At 46.2% G+C, this 21,070-nt stretch overlaps 1 protein-coding gene across 3 annotated transcripts in view; it reads left to right on the top strand.

Annotated features, from left to right (window-relative positions):
* KCNIP4 (potassium voltage-gated channel interacting protein 4) overlaps positions 1–21,070 on the top strand; it is a 1,162,298-nt gene that overhangs the window by 345,222 nt on the left and 796,006 nt on the right. Inside the window, exon 1 of one of the 3 annotated variants that reach the window (XM_075346922.1) lies at positions 5,410–5,755. The exons of the other annotated variants lie outside the window; for them this stretch is intronic. Within the exon in view, the coding sequence (XP_075203037.1) occupies positions 5,656–5,755 (100 nt within the window). The 5' untranslated portion in view covers positions 5,410–5,655. Of the gene's footprint in view, positions 1–5,409; positions 5,756–21,070 lie in introns of those variants that run through there. 3 annotated transcript variants of the gene reach the window in all.

The following is a 21,070-nucleotide window of genomic DNA, read 5'->3' as shown; positions in this document are numbered from 1 at the left end:
ACACAGAAAGGTCAGATTTTGGCAAGACAAAAGTTTTGTCGCCCACAGAAAGTAATGTGAAATTCAAACATATAATTAACTTCTAATACAAAGATATGTTGCATAACATTGGTGAATGAAGTTGTGGTGCTATTAGAGCCATATTTAATATTTTGTGTAACTTCCATGAGCTTGAAGGATTGCATTCATGCGGTTCAACAATGATTCATACAATTTATTGATGAAGTCATCAGGAATAGCAAAGAATGCAGTCTTACATGCCTCCCAGAGTTTATCTAGATTTTTTTGTTTTGTCTTCCAAGCTTCCTCTTTCATCCTACCCCAAACATGCTCAATAATGTTCATCTATGCTGACTAGGCTGGCCAGTCCTTGAGCATCTTGATCTTCTTTGCCAGGAGGAACTTTGTTGTAAAGATGGATGTATCAGATGGAGCTCCATCCTGATGCAGAATTTGACCCCTTTTATGATTGGGTACGTAAGAGGTACCTAATAATTATTGATATTTTAGGCTATTGATATTGCGTTCGACCTTGCAAATGTTTTGCACACCGCCATACTGAATGTAAACCGAGACCATGATCTTTCCACCACCAAACTTAACTGTTTTCTGGATTTTGAATGTATTTTGAATCTTTATGTGCTCCAGTAGGAATCCTGCAGTATTTGCGGCAGCTGTGGTGTAATTCAACTGAGAAATCCACCTTCTGCCACTTTTCCAGCATTCATCTGTTTAGCAGGCTGTGGGACTTGGCAAACGTCACACGGTTTTTGAATTGCCTTTTGTTTAGTTCTGGCTTCTGGGCACTGATTCGACCATGGAGGCCATTTCGAGACAGAATCCTACAAACTTCTAGTTTATATAGGGACTTGTTGTTCTACTTGATACAGGGACTTGTGGTGACCAGGCCTGTTGGAGCTCTGCTGAAGTGGAAGAGGGGCTGGCTTTGGATTTTCTAACCAACAAATTTTCCTCCTGAGCAGTTGTCTTGCGGGGTCTGCCAGACCTGGGCTTGTCAAAAACATCTCCAGTCTCTTCAAATCTTTTTTTAATTCTTTGTACTTGACACTGAGACACATTAAAGGTGCCAGCCACCTCTGCAGTGGATCTGGTCTTCAGCCTCTTGATAATCAAGTCTTTAGTTGCATGGTGGATTTTTGGCATGTTGTCAGAGGTCAAGTTGCAGTTCAAGTGAAGGTCTGGGGTGCTGGGTTTCTTTTATACACTCCCACTAATTAAGCGATCATTTAGTGAGCACAGGTAAGAATGTAAACTAGGATTGGGTGCATAGTATGACAAGGTGACAAAACTTTTGTCTTGCCAAAATCTGACCTTTCTGTGTTTATTAACCCAAGAATGCACAACCGTAGAAATCTACCATAGAAAGCAGGTAACCTAGCAGCCCTGCGAGGCCCCAGGTATGCGTTCTAGGGTTAAATGATCAATATTTCATCTTTGCAGTAACTTTATTTTCATAACCTAAACCACATTTGGGAGGGTTTCAGCTTTCAAAAGAGTAATTTATAAAATCAATGGATGAATTTAAAATCAGATTATAAGCTTTTATTTACATAAGATGGATAAGTGAGAGAACTTCTGTCAGGGAATGTATAATTAAGATAATTGAATGAAACATTACAACAGCTTAACAAATAAGGTCAAAATCTAGTTGCACTGAATACACTCAAAACATTAATGAAATCCCTAACTTTGGAACAATACACTGGAGAGGGTTAGTAAAGTTTTAATCGAGTATATGTAATTTGGACAGTCCTTAAGGCAGAAGCATTCTCTACAATAAGGATTCCTCCACAATCTATTCCACGAGTTCTTCAGTGACATCTGCAGCAGGGTCCTGGTTGGATGCTATCCCTGTCACTCAAGACCAGATGGGAGCGCTTTTAGTGCACTTTCTGCAAAGAACCAAGATCACTTATGTCTAATGATGAATGAGCACTACCATGCTAGGGTTCTCGGTATTTGTAACGTATAGTTGGATGCCTGTATGGGCGTTACTCGAGTGCCCGAGTATAATGGGTGTCAATGGGGGACTTGAGCATTTCTTGCAAGAAATCTCCTGGAAAAAAGTCTCCCATTAAATTCCAATATACTCGGGTGCTTGAGTCGCGCCCATCCAAGCATTTAACTGTACGTTATGAGTACCGAGCACCCAAGCATGGTAGTGCTCACTCATTACTAGATATAAGTGATCTTGGCTCTGTGCAGTAAGTGCACTAAAACCACTCTCATCACCCCAGGGTCATTTTCCATTTTTCGTGTTTGTTTTTGTCTCTCCTTCCAAGAGCCATAACTGTTTTTATTTTTCCATCAATATAGGCATATGAGGCTTGTTTTTTGTAGGACAAGTTGTACTTTTGAACGGCACCATTCTTTCTGCATCATATTGTGCTGGATAATGGGAAAACAAAATCCAAGTGTGGTGAAATTGAAAAAAAAGTGCAACTGCATGATAGTATTAGAGGTTTTTTATTTCACATATTCCCTATTTTGAAAAATTAACTTAGCATTATGATTCCCCAGGTCAGTACAAGTTTGTAAATACCAAACATGTATAGTTTTACTTTTATTTAAGTGGTGAAAAAAAATTGACGTTTGTAAAAAAAAAAAAAAAAAAAAAGAGTAGCGCTTTTGTCCCATTTTTCAAGACCTGAAGAATTCTCATCTGGGGCTCAGTGACTGCTTATTTTGTGCATCTTAAGCTGGCGTTTTTAATTATACAATTTTTGTGTAGATGTGCTGTTTTGATCGCCTGTTATTGCATTTTAATGCAATGTTGCGACAACCCAAAAATGTAATTTGGCGCTTGGGATTTTTTTCTCACTACACGGTGTACTGATCAGATTAATTGATTCTATATTTTGATACATCGGGTATTTCTGAACTCGGCAATAACAAATATGTGTTTTATAATTACTGCTGTTTTATTTTCAATGGGGTAAAAAGGGGGTGATTTGAACTTTTAGAGTTGTTCTAGTTTTTAAAACTCTTTCTTTTACTTTTTTTAGTGATTTTATTAGTCCCTTAGGGGACTTTATGATTTCACTATCCAATCATTTCTGTTGATAAGAGTGGTGCTTCAGCATCGCTCTGATCAGCAGAAATGCTGTGTTCCCGTGAGTGCCAGTGCTCTGCCAGCATTCACAGGAAGTGAGTCATGGTAGCGACAGGAGTCATCATCTGATCCCGCGCTCACATGCCAACACATTGGCATCAAATTATCGCGGACTGCTGATTGTGGTGGGGAACGGCGTGATCCTCACCGGAGCACATTAGATCGAGCTGTCACGTTCCCCTACACCTCCACTATCCAGAGTCCCAGGGCCTCCCCTACCCATGGAGGGAACGTCATCTGGCTGCCCCATTCTATCTCCCCTGGGTACTACCATTGACAGTGGTCGTACTCCCCTTACCGCGGACCATGGTTGGCGTCACAAACTCTTATCCCCTGTAAATACCCCCCTTTGCATTTGAAGTGGCTGTGAGCCCTTGAGTCCGGAGACCCTCGAACCACAGCAACCCCAGGATCCAAGCGGTTCGACCGCTGCAAGGGCGGCACATACCCTTCTATGTTCCTTCCCTGGTCGTCTTCCTATGCTGACCTCTTCCGCCTGTCCCGCGCTTCACACACAGAGCCCCGAGACAGTGTCCGCAGATCCTTTGTGTGGGTGGCTTTCTTGCCTTGTCCCTTGGTCCTATATGGTCACCTTTTCACTGGATGTGTGTGGATGTGGCTTCGGTACTTGCAGTAACCTCAGCCTCCAGTTTGCTAGCTGAGCCTTGTAGTTCTCCAGTAGTTGAGGTGCCGGTCCCCTTTGCAGTCAAGTCCCTCCACACCGGTATATGAGCTGTGGATAAGAGCCCACTGTTGTATGGCGCACTTCCCGTGGTTTAGAGACTCCTTCTTCCCTGATCCTGGGACGAGTTACTCCAGCGACAGACCCCAGGACCTCTCTCCTCTGCGTCCACTTCCTGACTGACTAACGTTCTACAGTTTGCTCCCACTAACTAAACTCCACCTCCAGACTAGCTTTAGGTCAGTGCTTTCCCTAAGGCGACTGCTTAGGTCGCAACTCGCCATAACCATGGCCCAATGGAGTGTCACTAAATTAAGAGTGTCTGTGTTTGTGTTTATACCAACTTGTGACCTCCTCCTTAGGGCCGTTTCAGACATCCGGCATTTTGCCGGATTGCCGGATCCGGCACACTCCAGTACAGTGTAATACAGTACAATGGCAGCGCAGCAACCTCCGGTAACATGCGCCGGTCACATGACAGCATGTGACCGGAGGTTGCCGCGATGCCATTGTACTGTATACACTGTACTGGAGTGTGCCGGATCCGTCAATCCGGCGAAATGCCGGATGTGTGAAACGGCTCTTACCCGGGAATGGGATACCACACCTCTGGCTAAGGTGCAGTACCTCTGTGGCAACTGGAGCCTCAGGAGCGCCACAACTGCATTGCAGAACATCACATGTTCTTCAAGGGGGTGTGGGCAGCACTTCAACTTCCTTACACACAGACACCCTCCCCCTTCCCCCCACTTTATGCCTTACTGCTAGGTCGATTTCTTCCACCCATGCATTTTTATATCAACTTATATGTACTTTAATGAATAAAATGACATTTTTTGCACATGATTGTTGCCTCATTTCTCCTTTTCCTCCGGTTTTGTGTGTAGACACACAGACTTGTATCGGCCATTGTCATTAGTGCTGCCAAGAAAAAATGGGCATGTGAAGTTCACCATAGGTTATGGGTACAAGTTGTATCAGAGAAAAAAATGGATACCACACATAATGGAAACACAAAAGTGTGAAAGTCTCCTAAAAGATGGTTTCTGGATACTTGGAAACTCCCTACAAGTATATTTACACTTGTCGAGTTTCTTGCAAAAAGTTCTGTAAATGAATAGATTTCGGGGAACCTTATTTTTAGAAATTTCTGCCACTCGTCTGTTGTGTGTATATCTACCCCTCATCAGAAATCTTGTACATAATTTCTTATTTCTTTGATCACTCTTAAATTTAGTTTACACTCCTGTCATCCGCACAATGCCTCCAAGTGATTCTCCGAGATCACAAGGAGCTCCTTCTAAGAAGGGTCTCTCAATGTCATTGTCAGTCAGCACACCTAACCATTGAGCCACAAGCAGAGCTTTACCTAAGTATCAAACCTAGATTTCCTATGGATGCTGGATGTGGTTACCAAGGGAACTGCCAACCATAACACAAATGAATGAAGAAAGTGGGAGAAAAAATATCCCAGGTGTTTTGCTGTCAGCCTGCGCGCGTCACTTTTTTGCGAGGACGTTTGCTCGTGTGACCTCCTGGGTCCTTGGGTGATCGTCACTTGCTTTGATGCATGGCTGTCTCTCTGTGTACCAGTGATAACGAGCATACGGGTAAATCCTGACAGGCCTGACTTTATCCGTCTGCCACTTCTGGCCTCTGCTAGTATAGACAGGCGGCACTGTATGCACACAGACACTCTCCTCTCCCTCTCCCTTTCTTTCTCCCTCTCCCTCGCTGACTGGCAGTAGTCCTCCTAATGTAGTTTAATGGCTTGACAAAGAAAGCCAGTGAGCAGAGCCGTGAACTAGCTGGCTGTGGTCAGACCATGACCTAGCTCGCCATGAACTTGGAAGGTCTTGAAATGATAGCCGTACTAATCGTCATTGTCCTTTTTGTCAAATTATTGGAACAGTTTGGGCTTATTGAAGCAGGTATAGAAGGTAAGGGAACTTTCTCGCTCTGTTTTGCTGTCTTGCTGCTCATCATTTACCACTTGGTAAAGTTTTACTGCAGTTTGTGTGTGTTGTTTGCTAATGTCTTACGAATGCTCATGTAGAAGAGCTCAACTTGTCAGATGCAGGAGAGCGGAGTTTGTCAGATGCCTCTACCCATCATACAGGTTGTCGTATGTTGGAAAGATATCACTTTACATTATGTTGCATCTGTGACGTAAAGTTCTAATCAGCTCTGCCTTCTTATGTCATTATATACAGTACGTGCTATATATCCACACATATATGCGTGAGTGTGTATGTATATATATTATTCTTATCTATTTATATTTTTATTATATATTATGCTATATATATATATTTATATTTTTATAACATATGTTTATATATAGGCACATATATACACATGTATATGTTTATATACTATTCCTTTCTATTTATATATATTATACTTTTATACATATTCTTATTATTTTACCATTCTTTCTATACGTTATGAATATATATATATATATACATATATATATATACATATATAGGTACATATATACACATGTATATATGTATATACTCTTTTTTATCTATTTATATCTATTTTGTATTACTGTATATATTATCCTTCATGCAAATATTTATTATTTTACCATTTTTAATTATACTTATATATTGTTATAACATGTGTATATATTCACATATATACACGTGTGTGTGTATATATATATATATATATATATATATATATATATTGTTTTCTTATCTATATATATTTTTATCATATACTTTGCTTTTATACATATATTTCTCACTTTTTATCATTTTCTATTATAATATATATTACTATAACATATGTTTATATATAAGCACATATATGCACGTGTATATATACTATTTATATATATATATAAATATAATTTTTTTATTATTATAGATTATGCTTTTGTACATATTCTTATTTTACCATATATATATATATATATATATATATATATATATATATATATATATATATATATATATATATATCACACACTCATATTTGTCTTTTACTTTTCTCTCTCTAATACCATGATACGTAATGCTATAGATTGACTTTTTTTTCCTTAAATTTCAACACATACTTATTTATTTTGTACCAGTTTATTAGCAGGTTGGACCAGAACCATCTCTATATTCTTTACATTCCTATAGATTATAATATTGTGTACTATATGTACTAAACTCTGTGCTTAGTAGGAGGGGGGTTAAATATTTAATGGCTGATGACATCACACATGGCTAAAAAAGTAAGTATCTTTTCTAATAAAACATGGGGGTGAGTTCTTTCTATACCTGATATAAAATGTATCATCCTTTGATCGTCATTTTGCTAATGGTGATATACAGTAGTAGAAGGGAGTTTGTCATTCGTGTTATTATGCTGTGTTGGATGTGGATTTGCAGAATGACTTTTCTTAACTCAGAAAGTTATCACAGCCCAGATTAACGCCGCTCTGCTACATCTGCTCGATTAGAATTTGTCCTGTAACTACGTTTTGTTGTTACAGTATCTAGATTAGAAAATTCTCATTTTGAGATTCATTTTTATAAATGCCAGGGGCAGCAGAGACAGCGTAATCTCAGTTTAAGATAAAAGCTGTTTTCTCCTTCATTAGTTGGCTGGGTTCACTGTGTGATCACGTAACATTTTATCAGTCGTGTTGCTTCATTATTGCTGTTCTTTGAACAATACCTGTGGACGTTGTTTCATTACATCTCCAAGCGTAAAAGTGGACGTGTCACAATGTTTTCATGGCACTGATAATTGTTTGGGAATATTGCTATTTTACATTTAAATGGCAAAGACTGTTATTTTTCACATTAATCATCTCTCTTTAAATATACAGAATTTTTGGGTGAATTAATGTAGTCTACATTACTTTGAAGTATTCTTGGTAAGTTGATTAAAGGGTTAATCTCTCTGGGATGTTTTAAAAAATTCTTAAGGTATCAATAATCAATGGAGTTTTCAGCACCCCCCAAATAAATAAGCTTTAAGTAGTGTCTATTAGCACAAACTGACGGTTCAAACTTCCAGCATCTCCTCCCCCTCTTCCTTGATTGACAGCTCTTGGTTTACAGGAACCAGAGAAAGCCAAAATTAGATGGAAAACAAGTTGGTGGGAAAGTGCCCCAAACTATGTGACCACGCCAAGATTGCCTCCAATGTGTGTGCTTGAACTGTCATTTTGTACTGACCAGTAAATGCTAAGATATATAACTTAGAGGTTATCCCCTACTTTTACATTGCTGGGCTATTGTTAGGAAAGGTCATCAATGACTAATTGGCTGGGGTCCGACACCCCAAATCCTATTCTTGGAGTTGGTGGCAACAGCAAGCAGCTAGAAATAGTGAGTTCCGGGGCTGCCTCATCTTCTGATGGTGGCCACCGCCAGGTACACTCGTGTGACGACACGCAAGGTTAACTAAACCAAAGAGGATGGGGATGCTGTCAGGTAAAAGGTGGTTCTCGGGGCTCCCATAGAGTAGTTTCAGATTACTAATGTGATCAAGAGCTGGATCCTGAGAATCAATTGTCGCCAAATCTATGGGCGAGAAATTTGAATCACCACTGTGTAATTGTCACAAGGAGCTTTTTGCAGGCATCACCAACTCATATCAGCATCAGGAACTGAGGAATCTACAGATTCTGGCACGCTGCTTGCTAGCTTTCCTGATGTCTGTAATCAGCGCAGGGAGACACGGGCATCAACCCACAGACTTAAGCAGGCTAGCAAGAGTTAATATCTGCTGGGCTGCTTATTAGTCTCTTTTATCACATGCTGTGGGGTAGCCAGTCACATTTGCTCCTCTCTTATATATGCTGGCTGGACTTTTCTATTAATGCCAGCTATAGCTTACCTAAACTGGGCTGGTGAGGTGTTGTGATCAAGACTCATTGGTGGTTGTTGGGGATTATTGCTTTGAGTGGTTGTGGTGTTAACCCTTGTTGTCTTTTTGTAGCTGAATTCCTGCTCTCGCTTTTCTCCTTAGTCTATTACTGTTTATTCCTGTGAGTTGCAGTGTGTCTGAGTTTTGGTGTTCTCCTGTCTGTCTTAATCTGATTCCAACGCACTTCTGCCCCTTACTTCCCTGGAGAGGGGTAACAGACTGGGGTCCCCTAGCAAGAGGGACAGTATAGGAGCCCCCTGTTCCTTGCTATTTTGCAGTCACACAGTGACAGTAATATCACATTTCCCCAAACAGTCACCACTAGAGTGGAAATATATAGCCAGCAATAGCTTCCCTGATGGCAAGTTATTGTGGACTGTCTTCAACTGGAAAAGTAGTTTTTAAGATTAGAGAAACCCTGAGGTAGCACTGGCATCTGTCTGTGATATAGACGAGAACACAAAGGTGCATACAGAACCAATCACGTATGCTATTTGTGGATATGATTGCCCTAATTTTTATTTTGATCATATGAACCAAGCCTTCAAGGGATTGTACCAAAGATACAAATTAGCAACTACTCTTAGAATAAAGGCCGCTTTACACGCAACGACATCGCTAACGAGATATCGTTGGGGTCACGGAATTCGTGACGCACATCCGGCCTTGTTAGCGACGTCGTTGCGTGTGACACCTACGAGCGACCCCTAGCGATCACAAATACTCACCAAATCGTTGATCGTTGACACGTCGTTCATTTTCCAAATGTCGTTAAATTTCTGGGACGACGGTTGTTCGTCGTTCCTGAGGCAGCACACATCGCTACGTGTGACACCCCGGGAACGACGAACAACATCGTTTTTGCGTCCTCCGGAAACAAGGTGGGCGTGACGTGAATGCGGCTGCTCTCCACCCCTCTGCTTCTATTGGTGGCCCGCTGATTGACGTCGCTGTGACGCCGCACGGACCGCCCCCTTACAAAAGAGGTTGTTCGCTGCCCACAGCGACGTCGCTAGGATGGTAAGTACGTGTGATGAGTCCTAGTGATATTGTTCGCCACGGGCAGCGATTTGCCCATGACGCACAAACGATGGGGGCGGGTGCAATCGCTAGCGATGTCGCAGCGTGTAAAGCGGCCTTAAGTGACAAGTTATTGATTGTCAGGAAGCCATCAATACAAAATAACCCCTCCAAAAACAGAACACTGTAGCCCATTTAAGTAGAGTGATGGTCCAGTATCTATATTAGCTTACTACATTCCCAACACACCCATAAAGCCCCATCCCGGAAGCACAAAGTTGCAAATGATAGCATAAATATGGTATGTGCCATAATTTACATGTTTTATTCCTCCAGAAATACTCACTCATTCATAAATTTCCCTCAATGTCTCACTTAAGTATGATATTTTTTTAATCTGATTCACACGAAAAAACTTCATCTTCCAAAATGCAATGTAACATTATTAAAGCCCAGGTAAGATAATGAGGAAGTGTTCACTGTCTTCAGCAGTAAGGCTAGGGCCACACGAGCAGTTAGCATTGGATGCGATGTGCTACTGACTCCGTGTTCCCGCTCTGCTGCAAGTATGGTCCGAGTTTCATGCCACTGTGATCTGTGATTGGATCACAGCTGCGGAGGAGAGGGAAGGACTGTTCCCCCCCATCCGCTCCATTATCAGCTGATGCGATTATTGCACTGCACTCCAGTGTCATCCAAGTGCAGTGCGATGTTTCACTTGCACCTATGGGATTGTGAATTGGATTCCACCCCCAGCATGCTGTGATTGTTATCTCGGTCTGATTAGGGCTGAGAGAAAAATCGCACATGGGAGCGACCCCATAGAGTAACATGGGTCCAAGTGGAATGCGATTTTTATTGCATTTCACTTGGACCATTTAACTCGCCATGTGTCCTAGACCTAAACAGCAGAATTGTGAATGTGGCTCTGGAGGAGCTCAACAGAAGTATAACAAAGTTTTTTGCAAAGTTGCTCAATTGTTCTGATACAGTGAAAGTAGTCTCTCCTAGTTTGAAGGAGCTTGGTGCTAAGTACAGACACAGCGGGAGGTGTTAATGCATAAGCTGAGCATAGTAATTCAATAAAGAAAGTGGATGAACACTAAATGAAGAACTAAGAATTCAATGGACATCCACACCTGCCGCCCTACGTGATTATATCAGAGCTGCATCGGGACATTCCATTATATTACAGATAAACTGGATTCTCTCCGTGCCATTCAGGCTACCATGCTCAGATAGAGTCCAGCAAGAAGGAGTCATACACAAATGCAAAAGACACAAACTTGTCCCAAAATGTAAGTTATATTATATTAATTGATAGGCTTGCATACATAATAACAAATTCAACTATACTTACCCTCGGAAGTGTCGTGCGGTGTTCGGCGTTGAGCTCGATGGGTGTCATAGCAGTGTCGGGCACTGTTCACACTGTAGAGTCTGACAGACAGCCTGGAATAATTTAGTTGCACAGCCTTTATTGGGCGTTGGCTGGTTCTGGTTTCGCTGCTCTGCAGTACAGCAGGAGTTAATCCCAGCTGGCTTGTGATTATGTGCTGGGAGTTCAGGCTGCTGATCACCACCAGCTGCCCTCACCCTTTATAAGGTTCTGGATTCTGGGGCTATTTGACAGATATAGCATCTCCTTCCTCTGTGCTATCCAGTTGTATGTTGATCTACAAGTTACGGTTCAGTGTGGTGTGTGTTTACCCATTGCGTGTTTATTTCCTACCCCTTTTGCATTACTCCCCAGTTCACATACTGTTCCTCCTTTGTGTTTGAGTGCAGTGTGCACAAGTTTTCATTTACCTTTGACTGTGACTATTTGTGGGATTTTGGCTTGGCTACCATCAAATCTACCTTTGAGATAAGGAACAGCACAGGGGCCCAAGCCTTAAGCGATGTCTCGTTCCTTTGGTGTCACACATAGAGATGTGTGCTGCCGCAGGAACGACGAAAAACATCGTTCCTGCAGCAGCAACGATAATCGGGATAGGAACGACTGGTCAACTATCAACGATTTGGTAAGTACTTTTGATCGTTAACGGTCGTTCCTACGTTTCACACGCAACAATGTCGCTAACGAGGCCGGATGTGCGTCACGAATTCCGTGACCCCAACGACATCTCGTTAGCGATGTCGTTGCGTGTAAAGCCCGCTTTGGGGTCAGCCTAGGAGCAATTGTTCCATCCATACTCCCTTGTGATAGCAAGTCCGGTACTTTCTCTTTGAAGCTGCTTCAGTCTTTGTGGACAGGCTGCAGTGGTACTATCACTACTACAGTGCAGCAAATCACTGGGCTCATCGGTCTTGTGCCAATTACCCTGGCATCACTGCTTTGTCAAGTGTATGGGCTGCACAAGTGATGTAGTGATTAAGTCAATGCTGCAGCCTGTCACCAAGGATTGAAAGTGGTGGATATGTGGCGCCCTGGACAAGCCAGGGGCCACAGAAAACAACACCCACACACGCCACACTCCCAGCAGGCACACCGAAGTCAGAACACAAAACCCTTGTTGCCTTCCTCCAGGGGCTGATGTTCACACCAGGGGGTGGGCCAGGCGGTTGGTCCCACCCACCGAGGAGTTCACAGTCCTGGAGGCGGGAAAACAAAGAGATTAGTTTCGGAGGTGAAAGTGGAAGGAAGTAGAGTAGTAGTGGAGCAACTAACTGACAGCGTCCGGGTGTGTGGCCCGGGCGGTACAGCAAGGTTGGCAGACGGTGGTGACCGTCTGCAGGAGTGACCGATTGGAGTCTACCGTAAGGACCGTGGACGGGCGGTGGCCCGGCGGTACCGGACCGGTACACAAAGAGAAGTCAGCACCATCTGGCAGGGGCTTACGGACCCCAGCAAGGCTAGGAGTCGCCGTGAATTTGCCAAATTCGTTAGTGAAGGGAACCTCCTGGGTTTCCCAACAACCAAGTCTCGACAGAAGGCAACAGTCCAACCAAGTGAGGGAGACACCGCCAAGGCAACCGTTTCTCAGGGCCAGCGCCTGCGGGCAAAAGGGGCTCCTCCGGCCTATATCCAAGCCGGGGAGCGGGTTACCAGTGGGAACCCATTGGAACCATCTACCGTATCTAGGTGCAGGGAAAGGCAGTCACCATCAACCTGCCGGGAGCAGAAACCACCGCAGCCGTCAGTGGGACCCGTCCATCCAGCCGTGTGTTTTACCGAGAACTGTGTCCTCATCATTGGCTGAGTGAGTACCACCGTGCCGTGTGGCACAGCGCTGCCCCTGCGACCTTGCACCTCGCCAGGCCCTGTAACCTGCCTGCCATCCTTCCCTACCCCATCACCGGGCCCCGGGACAACCAACCCCCTACCTACGGAGGGGAGAACTAACAACAAAGCTGCTCCCTGTCACCGCTCCCGGGATCCCCGTCCAGAGCAGCGGTGGTGTCACCAATATCACCACAACCGTGGGTGGCGTCACGGACAATAATCAAAAACCCCCACAATAAAAAATCCCCCTTTTCACTCACGGGCGAGGAGCGCCGCTCGAGTCCCCGGGACCCGGCCCACCGCTCAAGCCACCAACCAAGCAGCAGCAGCAGCGGCCGGACCCGAGCAGTGGGAGAGCGCAGCGTCCCCTCCTCCGCCTGCGACAGATAGGCAATGCTAGATCTGCTGGGAATCTGTATTTTTTAAAGCATCTGCTGGGAATGAAAAAATAACCTGTTTAACTATAACAAAAAGTTTGACAAGCTTCCAAAAATCTGAACGAACAATGGTCTGACACTGACTGAGCACTCGGCTTCCAAAAATCTGAACGAACCATAGTGTGACACTTACTGATCACTCGGCTTCTAATCGTCATTTAGGTTTACTGTCCATCCAAAGAGGGATGAGCACATGGACAATACATTGACTCTATGAAAATAGACTCTTATTTCCAGTCACTGCGGAATTTCCATACACTTTGCTTCTTTTCTTCATTAGGACGTTTAAGGTTTATTTTCCAGTTGATAATTAGGAGCAAGTATTTGGCACACATTTTCCCATTCACATTTACATGCGTTTGAATCTTGATAACAAAAAAAAAAAAATCAGCCTGTAGGATAAATGTAGAGACGAGGCCGCCATGGCACCCGCTCCAATAATAATAGTCAGTGGGTTCACCTTGAATTTCTAAGTCATAACTCCACTGATGGCAGATAACGATCATTTTAATGACTTCACTTTTGCACATTCCATAAGAAGGAAGCGTTTGGTTTTTGCCTCTGTTATATATTGAATATTGCTGTACTGTAAAACTATTTTTGATATTCATGAAGCGCAACAGGTGAAAAAATACAAAATTTCTCACTGCTCCTTCCCTCTTGTATAAAACTTACTGACTTATGCAAGATCAAGGCTAGTTTTACTTTGCGCGGCACCTGTACAGACCCCATATGATCGACTGCCATACAGTGTACAAATAAATATACCATATAATGGCTAATTATTTTCCAGCATTTAGCCATGCTTGCTTCTGTCTGCTTAAAGCACCACTACAGGGCTTTTTGTTTCTTTTTTTTTCACCCCCAGAGTGGTATTACCAATGTATGTTCCCTGCGCATTGCAAAATATTTACCAGTCACCCTCTTCTGTTCTCGGTACTGCTCGGATTGTCTTCTGCTGGATATGTGTGCGACCCTCGTGCCAGCAGCCGGCGCTGCTCGCATCCAGATCTATGGTGCGGCTCGAGGGACACTCCAACTGAAAGGGGGACGTATTTGTACGGGGATGGTAGTAAACTGTCTGTGACAACACCCACGGTGTGTGGTGAGATGTGGCACCACCGCTGCTTTTGTGGGACACCCGGGGCAATGGGATGGCAGCTTGTTGTTAACCCCTCCGTGGGTAGGGATGGTGGCCCCGGGACCCTGTGACTCGGTGCAGGGGATGGTGATGGCAGGGACGAGTGCACCTGGTCAGACCAGGGAGTCTCAGCTTACTCACGATTAAAGAAGTCAGACAAGTCCTTTGGTTAACCAAGGTGATGGTGGCCGGCCGCCGCGGCCGGGTGTATTCTGGTTTCCCACCCAGGCTGGTGGTCTGTATCTCTTCCCTCTGCATTGTGCTGTAGTGTTGTGGACTTCCCGGTCTGAAACTCGTGATTCCGCTCCCGGTAATACTGTTGTAAGCCGTGCCTACTGAAGCTGAACCGTGGGATATACAGGCTCTGACGGATACTCTATCCCTCTCTGTGGGTGGTTGTCTCTTTTCGGGACTTAGGTTGGGACAGGACCTATAATCCTGCCCTCAATCGGTTAATTAGCTAGGCCGTTGGTTCCGGTTCTGGCTTCAGGGTCCGAGTATCCCCTCTGTGCACGGTTTCCGGTCAGGTCTCCGGTGTCGGTACCGGCGGGCTCCAACCCTGTCCCGGTCCACCTCGGATCTGCCAAGCCGTCTTCCCGTCTCCTGCTAGCTTTGGGCCCACCGTCTGCTACCTAGCCAATGTGTCCGGGCTCCGACCCTGACACCTGTCAGTTCAGCCTCAGGCCTATAGCAGAGACCTGGACTTCACTCCACTCCACTCCACTGTCGACTCTCTCACTTCTTTCACTAACTGTTTTCCCTCCCTGGGCTCTCCAGACACCTAGGTGGGCGCTTCCTTCCACCTGGTCCCGCCCACTGGTGTGCCTGTCTTTCCCTGGGGGAGGTGACTAGGGTTTTCTGGTTGGCTGTGTGTAACCTGGGTGAGGGAAGGTGTTATGCGGGTCCTATGTGTGACTTCCTGCAGTGTCAGGGCTTCACATATGTACTGCTGGATCGCTCCACTGTTTGCAGACAAGTCAGAGGAGACTTCTGGCTTGTTAAAGGGAACCTTTTACCAGGTTTTTCCCATATAAGCTTCGGCCACCACCAGTGAGTCCTTATATACAGCATTCCAGAATACTGTATATAAGAGCCCAGGATGCGCTGTGGAACGTAAAAAAATCACTTTTATAATACTTACCTAGGGGCCGGTCCGGTCCAATGGGTGTCGCTGCACTCCGGTCTGGCGCCTCCTCTCTGCGGTGATCTCCGTCCTTCTTCATATGAGGCCCGTGTGCATGACGCATCCTACGTCATCCACATTAGCCAGCATTGAGGTCCTGCACAGGTACACTGTGATCTGTCCTGCTCAGGGAAGATCAAAGTATTGTAGTGCGCATGCACAGGCGGTCTTTAACCTTTCCTCGCACCTGCACATTACAGTACTTTGATCTGCCTCAATGGTGCAGATCAAAGTGCACCTGCGCAGGACCGCAATGCCAGCCTGGGCTGGATAGAAGGAGGATGGAAATTGCAGCAGAGACGAGGCGCCAGACTGGAGAGCAGTGATGCCCATTGGACCGGACCGCCCCCAGGTGAATATTATAAATTGTTTTTTACATTATACAGGACAGCTCTTATATACAATATTTTGGAATGCTGTATATAAAAGCTCACTGGTGATGGCCGCAGCTCATAAGGGAAAAACCTGGTGACAGATTCCCTTTAACAAGCCAGAAGTCTCCTGTATGTCACCATATAATTTGTATGCATTGTTTGTAATGAGATCAGAATTCTGCACATTCACTATGTATATGAAACACCCACACCGGGGCCGTGGGGTTACTTGTTACCGGGCTGTGGTTCCATTTCTGGGACGCTGTGGTGGCAGCAAGGCCCGGTCCCATGACCCCAGCGGTGTCAGTAAAAAGAGCGGAAATGATAGTTCGTGACGCCAACTGTGGTATGCGGCAGTTAGGTGCCGCTGTTGCAGGATGGGGACTTCTGGGGCGGATGGTGACGCAGCTTGATTGGTATAGCCCTCCACAGGTAGAGCTTGGCCCCAGGGCGGATGGGAGTAGTAGGAGGTGATTGCAGGGGTGCAGAGCCGGAGGCGCAGGTGAATAACGGAGCGACACAGGGAATTCTGTCTCAAGGTTTTTAGTCACTGTAGCAGGTTCCAAGGTAACATGACTAGTCAGTGATCGACTTTGGAGTGCTGGTTCCACTGTGATAGGCTCCAGTCGATCCCAGGTAGTTCGGAGGTCAAGACCGGTGCGCCCCTCTAGTGTTCTTTCCTTGGTCATCTTCCTCCACTGACTTCTCACCTGCCTGTCCCGCGCCTACACACACAGTGCCCTGAGCCGGTGTCCGCAGACCCTGTCAGGTGGCTTGAAGCTCACTCCCTTGGCAATATGTGGTCACCTTCCAGCGGATTCGTGTGCAGAGTTGGCTTTGGTACTAGATATGTCCTTAGCCTCTGGTTTTACTAGCGAAGCACGTTGGTTCTTCTCCTCATGGCTAGGGACCAGTCCCCATTCTACGGCCAAGTCCCTCCACCTTAATATGTCGTATGTGGAACGAGACCACGTGTGTATGGCGCACTTTCCCGTGGACTCTAGGACCCCTTTTGTCTTGTGCCTGGGTTGAGCTGCATCAGCTCCAGACCTCAGGTCTTCGCTCCTCCACTGTTCCTTCTCGACTCCCTGACACTACAGTGTCCCCAACTAACTAGACTCCACCCCCAGGCCCTGTCAGATTAGGGGGATGGAGGAACCATCACCAGTGGTGGCTATACATAGCATTAATGGAACCAAGCCCTAACCCTGACTCGGTGGAGAGCTGCTAATTGAGGTGTTGTGTGTTTTGTGTGCATATCGGTGGATGACCTCTTCCGTACTCTGGATGGAATACCACTCCTCTGGGTGAGGTGCAGTACATCTGTGGTGACTGAAGCCTCAGGGGCGCCACATATACTTATGCACATTTCATTTTACAGGTAGGCAGGGATTAGAAATATGCACCCAGAACTGCTCGTGATTCTGGGTGCATATTGGACATGACAGGTTCCCTTTAACTTTCAGAAAACATTTCATGAAATTTCAATATTTATAGTTGATGTTAATGGAAACTTGTCATATTGAAAATGTATTTTCGTAGTAAAAATTTCAGTAGAACTTGCATTTTATTAAGTACGTCATGATTCTGGTTTTTTCTGTTTATCCTTTTTGGGCTTTTTGCCCTTTTCCAAAATGGTGTTGTACCGCCCTGTGCTCGGCCGCAGCCGAGCCGCTCGGGTCCGGGCTCGTTCGGTGGGTGGCTCGAGCACCTCCGGCACCCGGGGGTCACGTCACTCTGAAGGGAAGCTGGCGCTACGTGAAGGAGGGTGATCTTCGGTGGGGAGGTTCATGGCCGGGGCCGTGGTGTTTAGGGATGTAAATTTGTGACGCCACCCACGGGTTGTGGTGAGTGTGGACACCACCGCTGCTGTAACTAGGCTCCTGGGGACGTGTTGTGAAGCTTGGTGTTGACCCCTCCGTGGGCAGGGGGTGATGGTTCCGGGGCCCGGTGGTTGCGAGGTGCGGGTGAGTTGGTGCGGCACGGTGCGCGACCTGAGGGCACTGTTGTACTCACTATGACAGATACACCGGAGTCTCTGGTAAACCAAAAGGATGGTGGTCGGTGCCCGCAGCCGGCTGCGTCTGGTCCCCCACCCGGTTCGGTGGTTCCCGCCTTTCTCCTGCACCTCGTTTTGTAGATTTTGACTGCCTACGCTTCAGCGACGGTAGTCCGCTCCCCAGCTTTATGTGTGTCGGGGAACCCGTTTGCCCGAAGGCACTGGCCCGTGGGATCTCTCTGCCTGTGCGGTGGCTTTCTATCCCCCTCGGTGGGCTGTTGCCGTCTTTCGGGTCTTGAGACGGGAAAGGACCTAAGGTCCAGACCTTAATCAGTAAATTCGACGTGGTCCAGTGGCTTATGGACCTCGTTCTGGGTCTGAGTACCCCTCCTGGTGCTCCGTTTTCCAGTTGGTTCCCCGGTTCGGTACCGGTGGACCACTACCCTGTCCCGGTCCCTTACGGTTCCACCAGCCGTCTTCCCGGCTCCTGCAGGAGGTAACCACCGTCTGCCTTTTGGCCACAGGGTATCCGGGCTACGACCCAGATCCCTGACAGACGTTCTTTCCCTTTTGACTCCTCTACTCTCCTCTCCCTCCTAACAGGGTCTCTCTTCAACAACTCTCTCTACAGGTCTCTCTGTTATTCCCGCCTCAGGCTATCCAAAATCCTCGGTGATCGTGGCCAACCTCCTGGCTCCGCCCCCTGGTATGAACGTCAAGACCTGAGAGGGGTGACTCAATGTTTTTAGGTTGGCTGCTGTTACTTTGTTAGGGGACGGGTGTTTGTACAAGGGCCTACCTGTGACTAACTGGCTAGTCCAGGGCGTCACAGTGTCTCCTGCTTCATTCTTCTCCATGTGTTCTGTGTCTTCTTGCCTTTATAATCTCAGTCCAGCCTCCAGTCCTCTGCTTGAGTATTCTGCCTGATTTCTTACTCCTAGTGGCATCTCAAGTTACTTCAGCAAATCCTGAGTGAAACTCCTGTTGCTACTCTTCAGAAGTTCTGCAATCTTCTGCTCACCTGCTACTGATGCCTAGGCCCTGCTGTGGCTCTAGCCAGACCTGCCTTGCTGACATGTAAGGGCACAAACACATCAGCAGTATTCTGCCGCACTGCCGGATCCGGCATAAGGGCAATACAGTACAATACAGTTCACAGACAGTGCGGCAAGCCCCGGTCACATGCTGTCTCATGCTCCGGTCACATTACCGCATGTGCCCAGGGCTTGCCAGTGAACTTTAATGTACTGTACTGTCCTTGTGCCAGATCTGCGAGTTCGGCAGGAAAACGCTGATTTGAAACCAGCTGGTTTACTTAATTAACTGCTCTGCATTTGTTTTCTGAGCATTGTATACTGCTCTGCATCTCGTTTTAGACTTTCAGAGACTTCCTTAGGCTGCTTTCACACATCAGTTTTTTGCGATCAGGCACAATCCGGCGCTTTGCAGAAAAAACACATCCGGGTTTTTTTTGCCACCGGGCGCGTTTTTTCCTCATAGACTTGCATTAGCGCTGGATTGTGCCGCATGGCCTTGCGTTGCGTCCGTTTTTTGCCGGATGCAGCATATTTAGCCGATGCGGTGGCCGCATGGAACGTTGCTTGCTTGTTCACAATGATATTTAGGTTGTCTGTGGCGAAAAACTGCATCGCGCCGGATCCGGCGCAATGTGGCACTATTTACAATCCAAGCCTATGGACGCCGGATGCGGCGTCCTGCGGCAGAAACCGCATCCAGTGGCCGGATGCAGCTTTTTGAACTGCACATGCTCAGTATCATACCGGGTTCATCAAAAAACGGACGGGCCGCATGGAAAAACTTATGCAACGGATCCGTTTTTTTCGCCGCATCCGTTGCATAGATTTTTGAGCCGGATTGAGCCTGATGTAAAAAAACTGATGTGTGAAAGCAGCCTTATGGAGCTTCAGACTGCATTGCTAAATCACATTATCCTGTGAGGTTTTCAAGAGACTTTCCTTAAAGGTTTAATTTGATATTTTCACTGTGTGTTTATAGACTTGATTGTTTTCCTCTGCACTTGTTTGCTAATCCCTGTGTGTTACAATATAAGCTTTATCACCTATAAACCGGGTTAAGTTGTGTCTTTGCTCCACGCAAATAGATTCCTGAGTTATCCATTATAATTATTACAAATTGAAGCCCCTGGTGTTTGGATACTTATGAGTCCAGTGGGCGGTCTGATTAGAGATTAAGGGGTACTTTGCACACTACGACATCGCAAGCCGATGCTGCGATGCCGAGTGCGATAGTCCCCGCGAACATTATCACTACGGCAGATTCACATGCACTCACCTGCCGTGCGACATTGCTCTGACCAGCGAACCGCCTCCTTATTAAGGGGGCGGGTCGTGCGGCGTCACTGCGACGTCACACGGCAGGCGGCCAATAGGAGCGGAGGGGCGGAAATGAGCGGGACGTAAACATCCCACACACCTCCCTCCTTCCGCATAGCTGGCGTGAGCTGCGGTGACGCAGGTAGGAGATGTTCCTCGCTCCTGCAGCTTCACACACAGCGATGTGTGCTGCCCCAGGAGCGAGGAACAACATCGGACCGTCGCGTCAGCGTAATTATGGAATTCGCCGATGCTTGATACGATTACGACGCTTTTGCGCTCGTTAATCGTATCATATAGGATTTACACACTATGATGTCGAGAGTGACGCAGGAAGTGCGTCACTTTCGAAATGACCCCACTGACATCGCACCTGCGATGTCGTAGTGTGCAAATGTGATGCCCTGGCAAAACCAGGTTGTCACAGAGCCTGCAGAAATCCAGTAAAGTGCAGGCCATTCTCCTCCTTGGTAACCTGATCCCACACCAGTGCAGCAGGACAGACACCCCCCCAGTGTAAGAGCTAAACAGAGCAGCGGGGGAGGGGCTGGAGCAGAGTGAGTGAGGAGAGTGAAGAGAGCAGACCAGGAGAGAGATAGCTCCTGGCTGCTGTAAGGAAGGGAAGTGTGAGGAAGGGGCC

Source organism: Anomaloglossus baeobatrachus, chromosome 1, assembly GCF_048569485.1.
Source record: "Anomaloglossus baeobatrachus isolate aAnoBae1 chromosome 1, aAnoBae1.hap1, whole genome shotgun sequence".
NCBI lineage: Eukaryota > Metazoa > Chordata > Amphibia > Anura > Aromobatidae > Anomaloglossus > Anomaloglossus baeobatrachus.
Note: the sequence above shows the minus strand (reverse complement) of the source record. Positions and strands in the feature narration are given on the sequence as shown.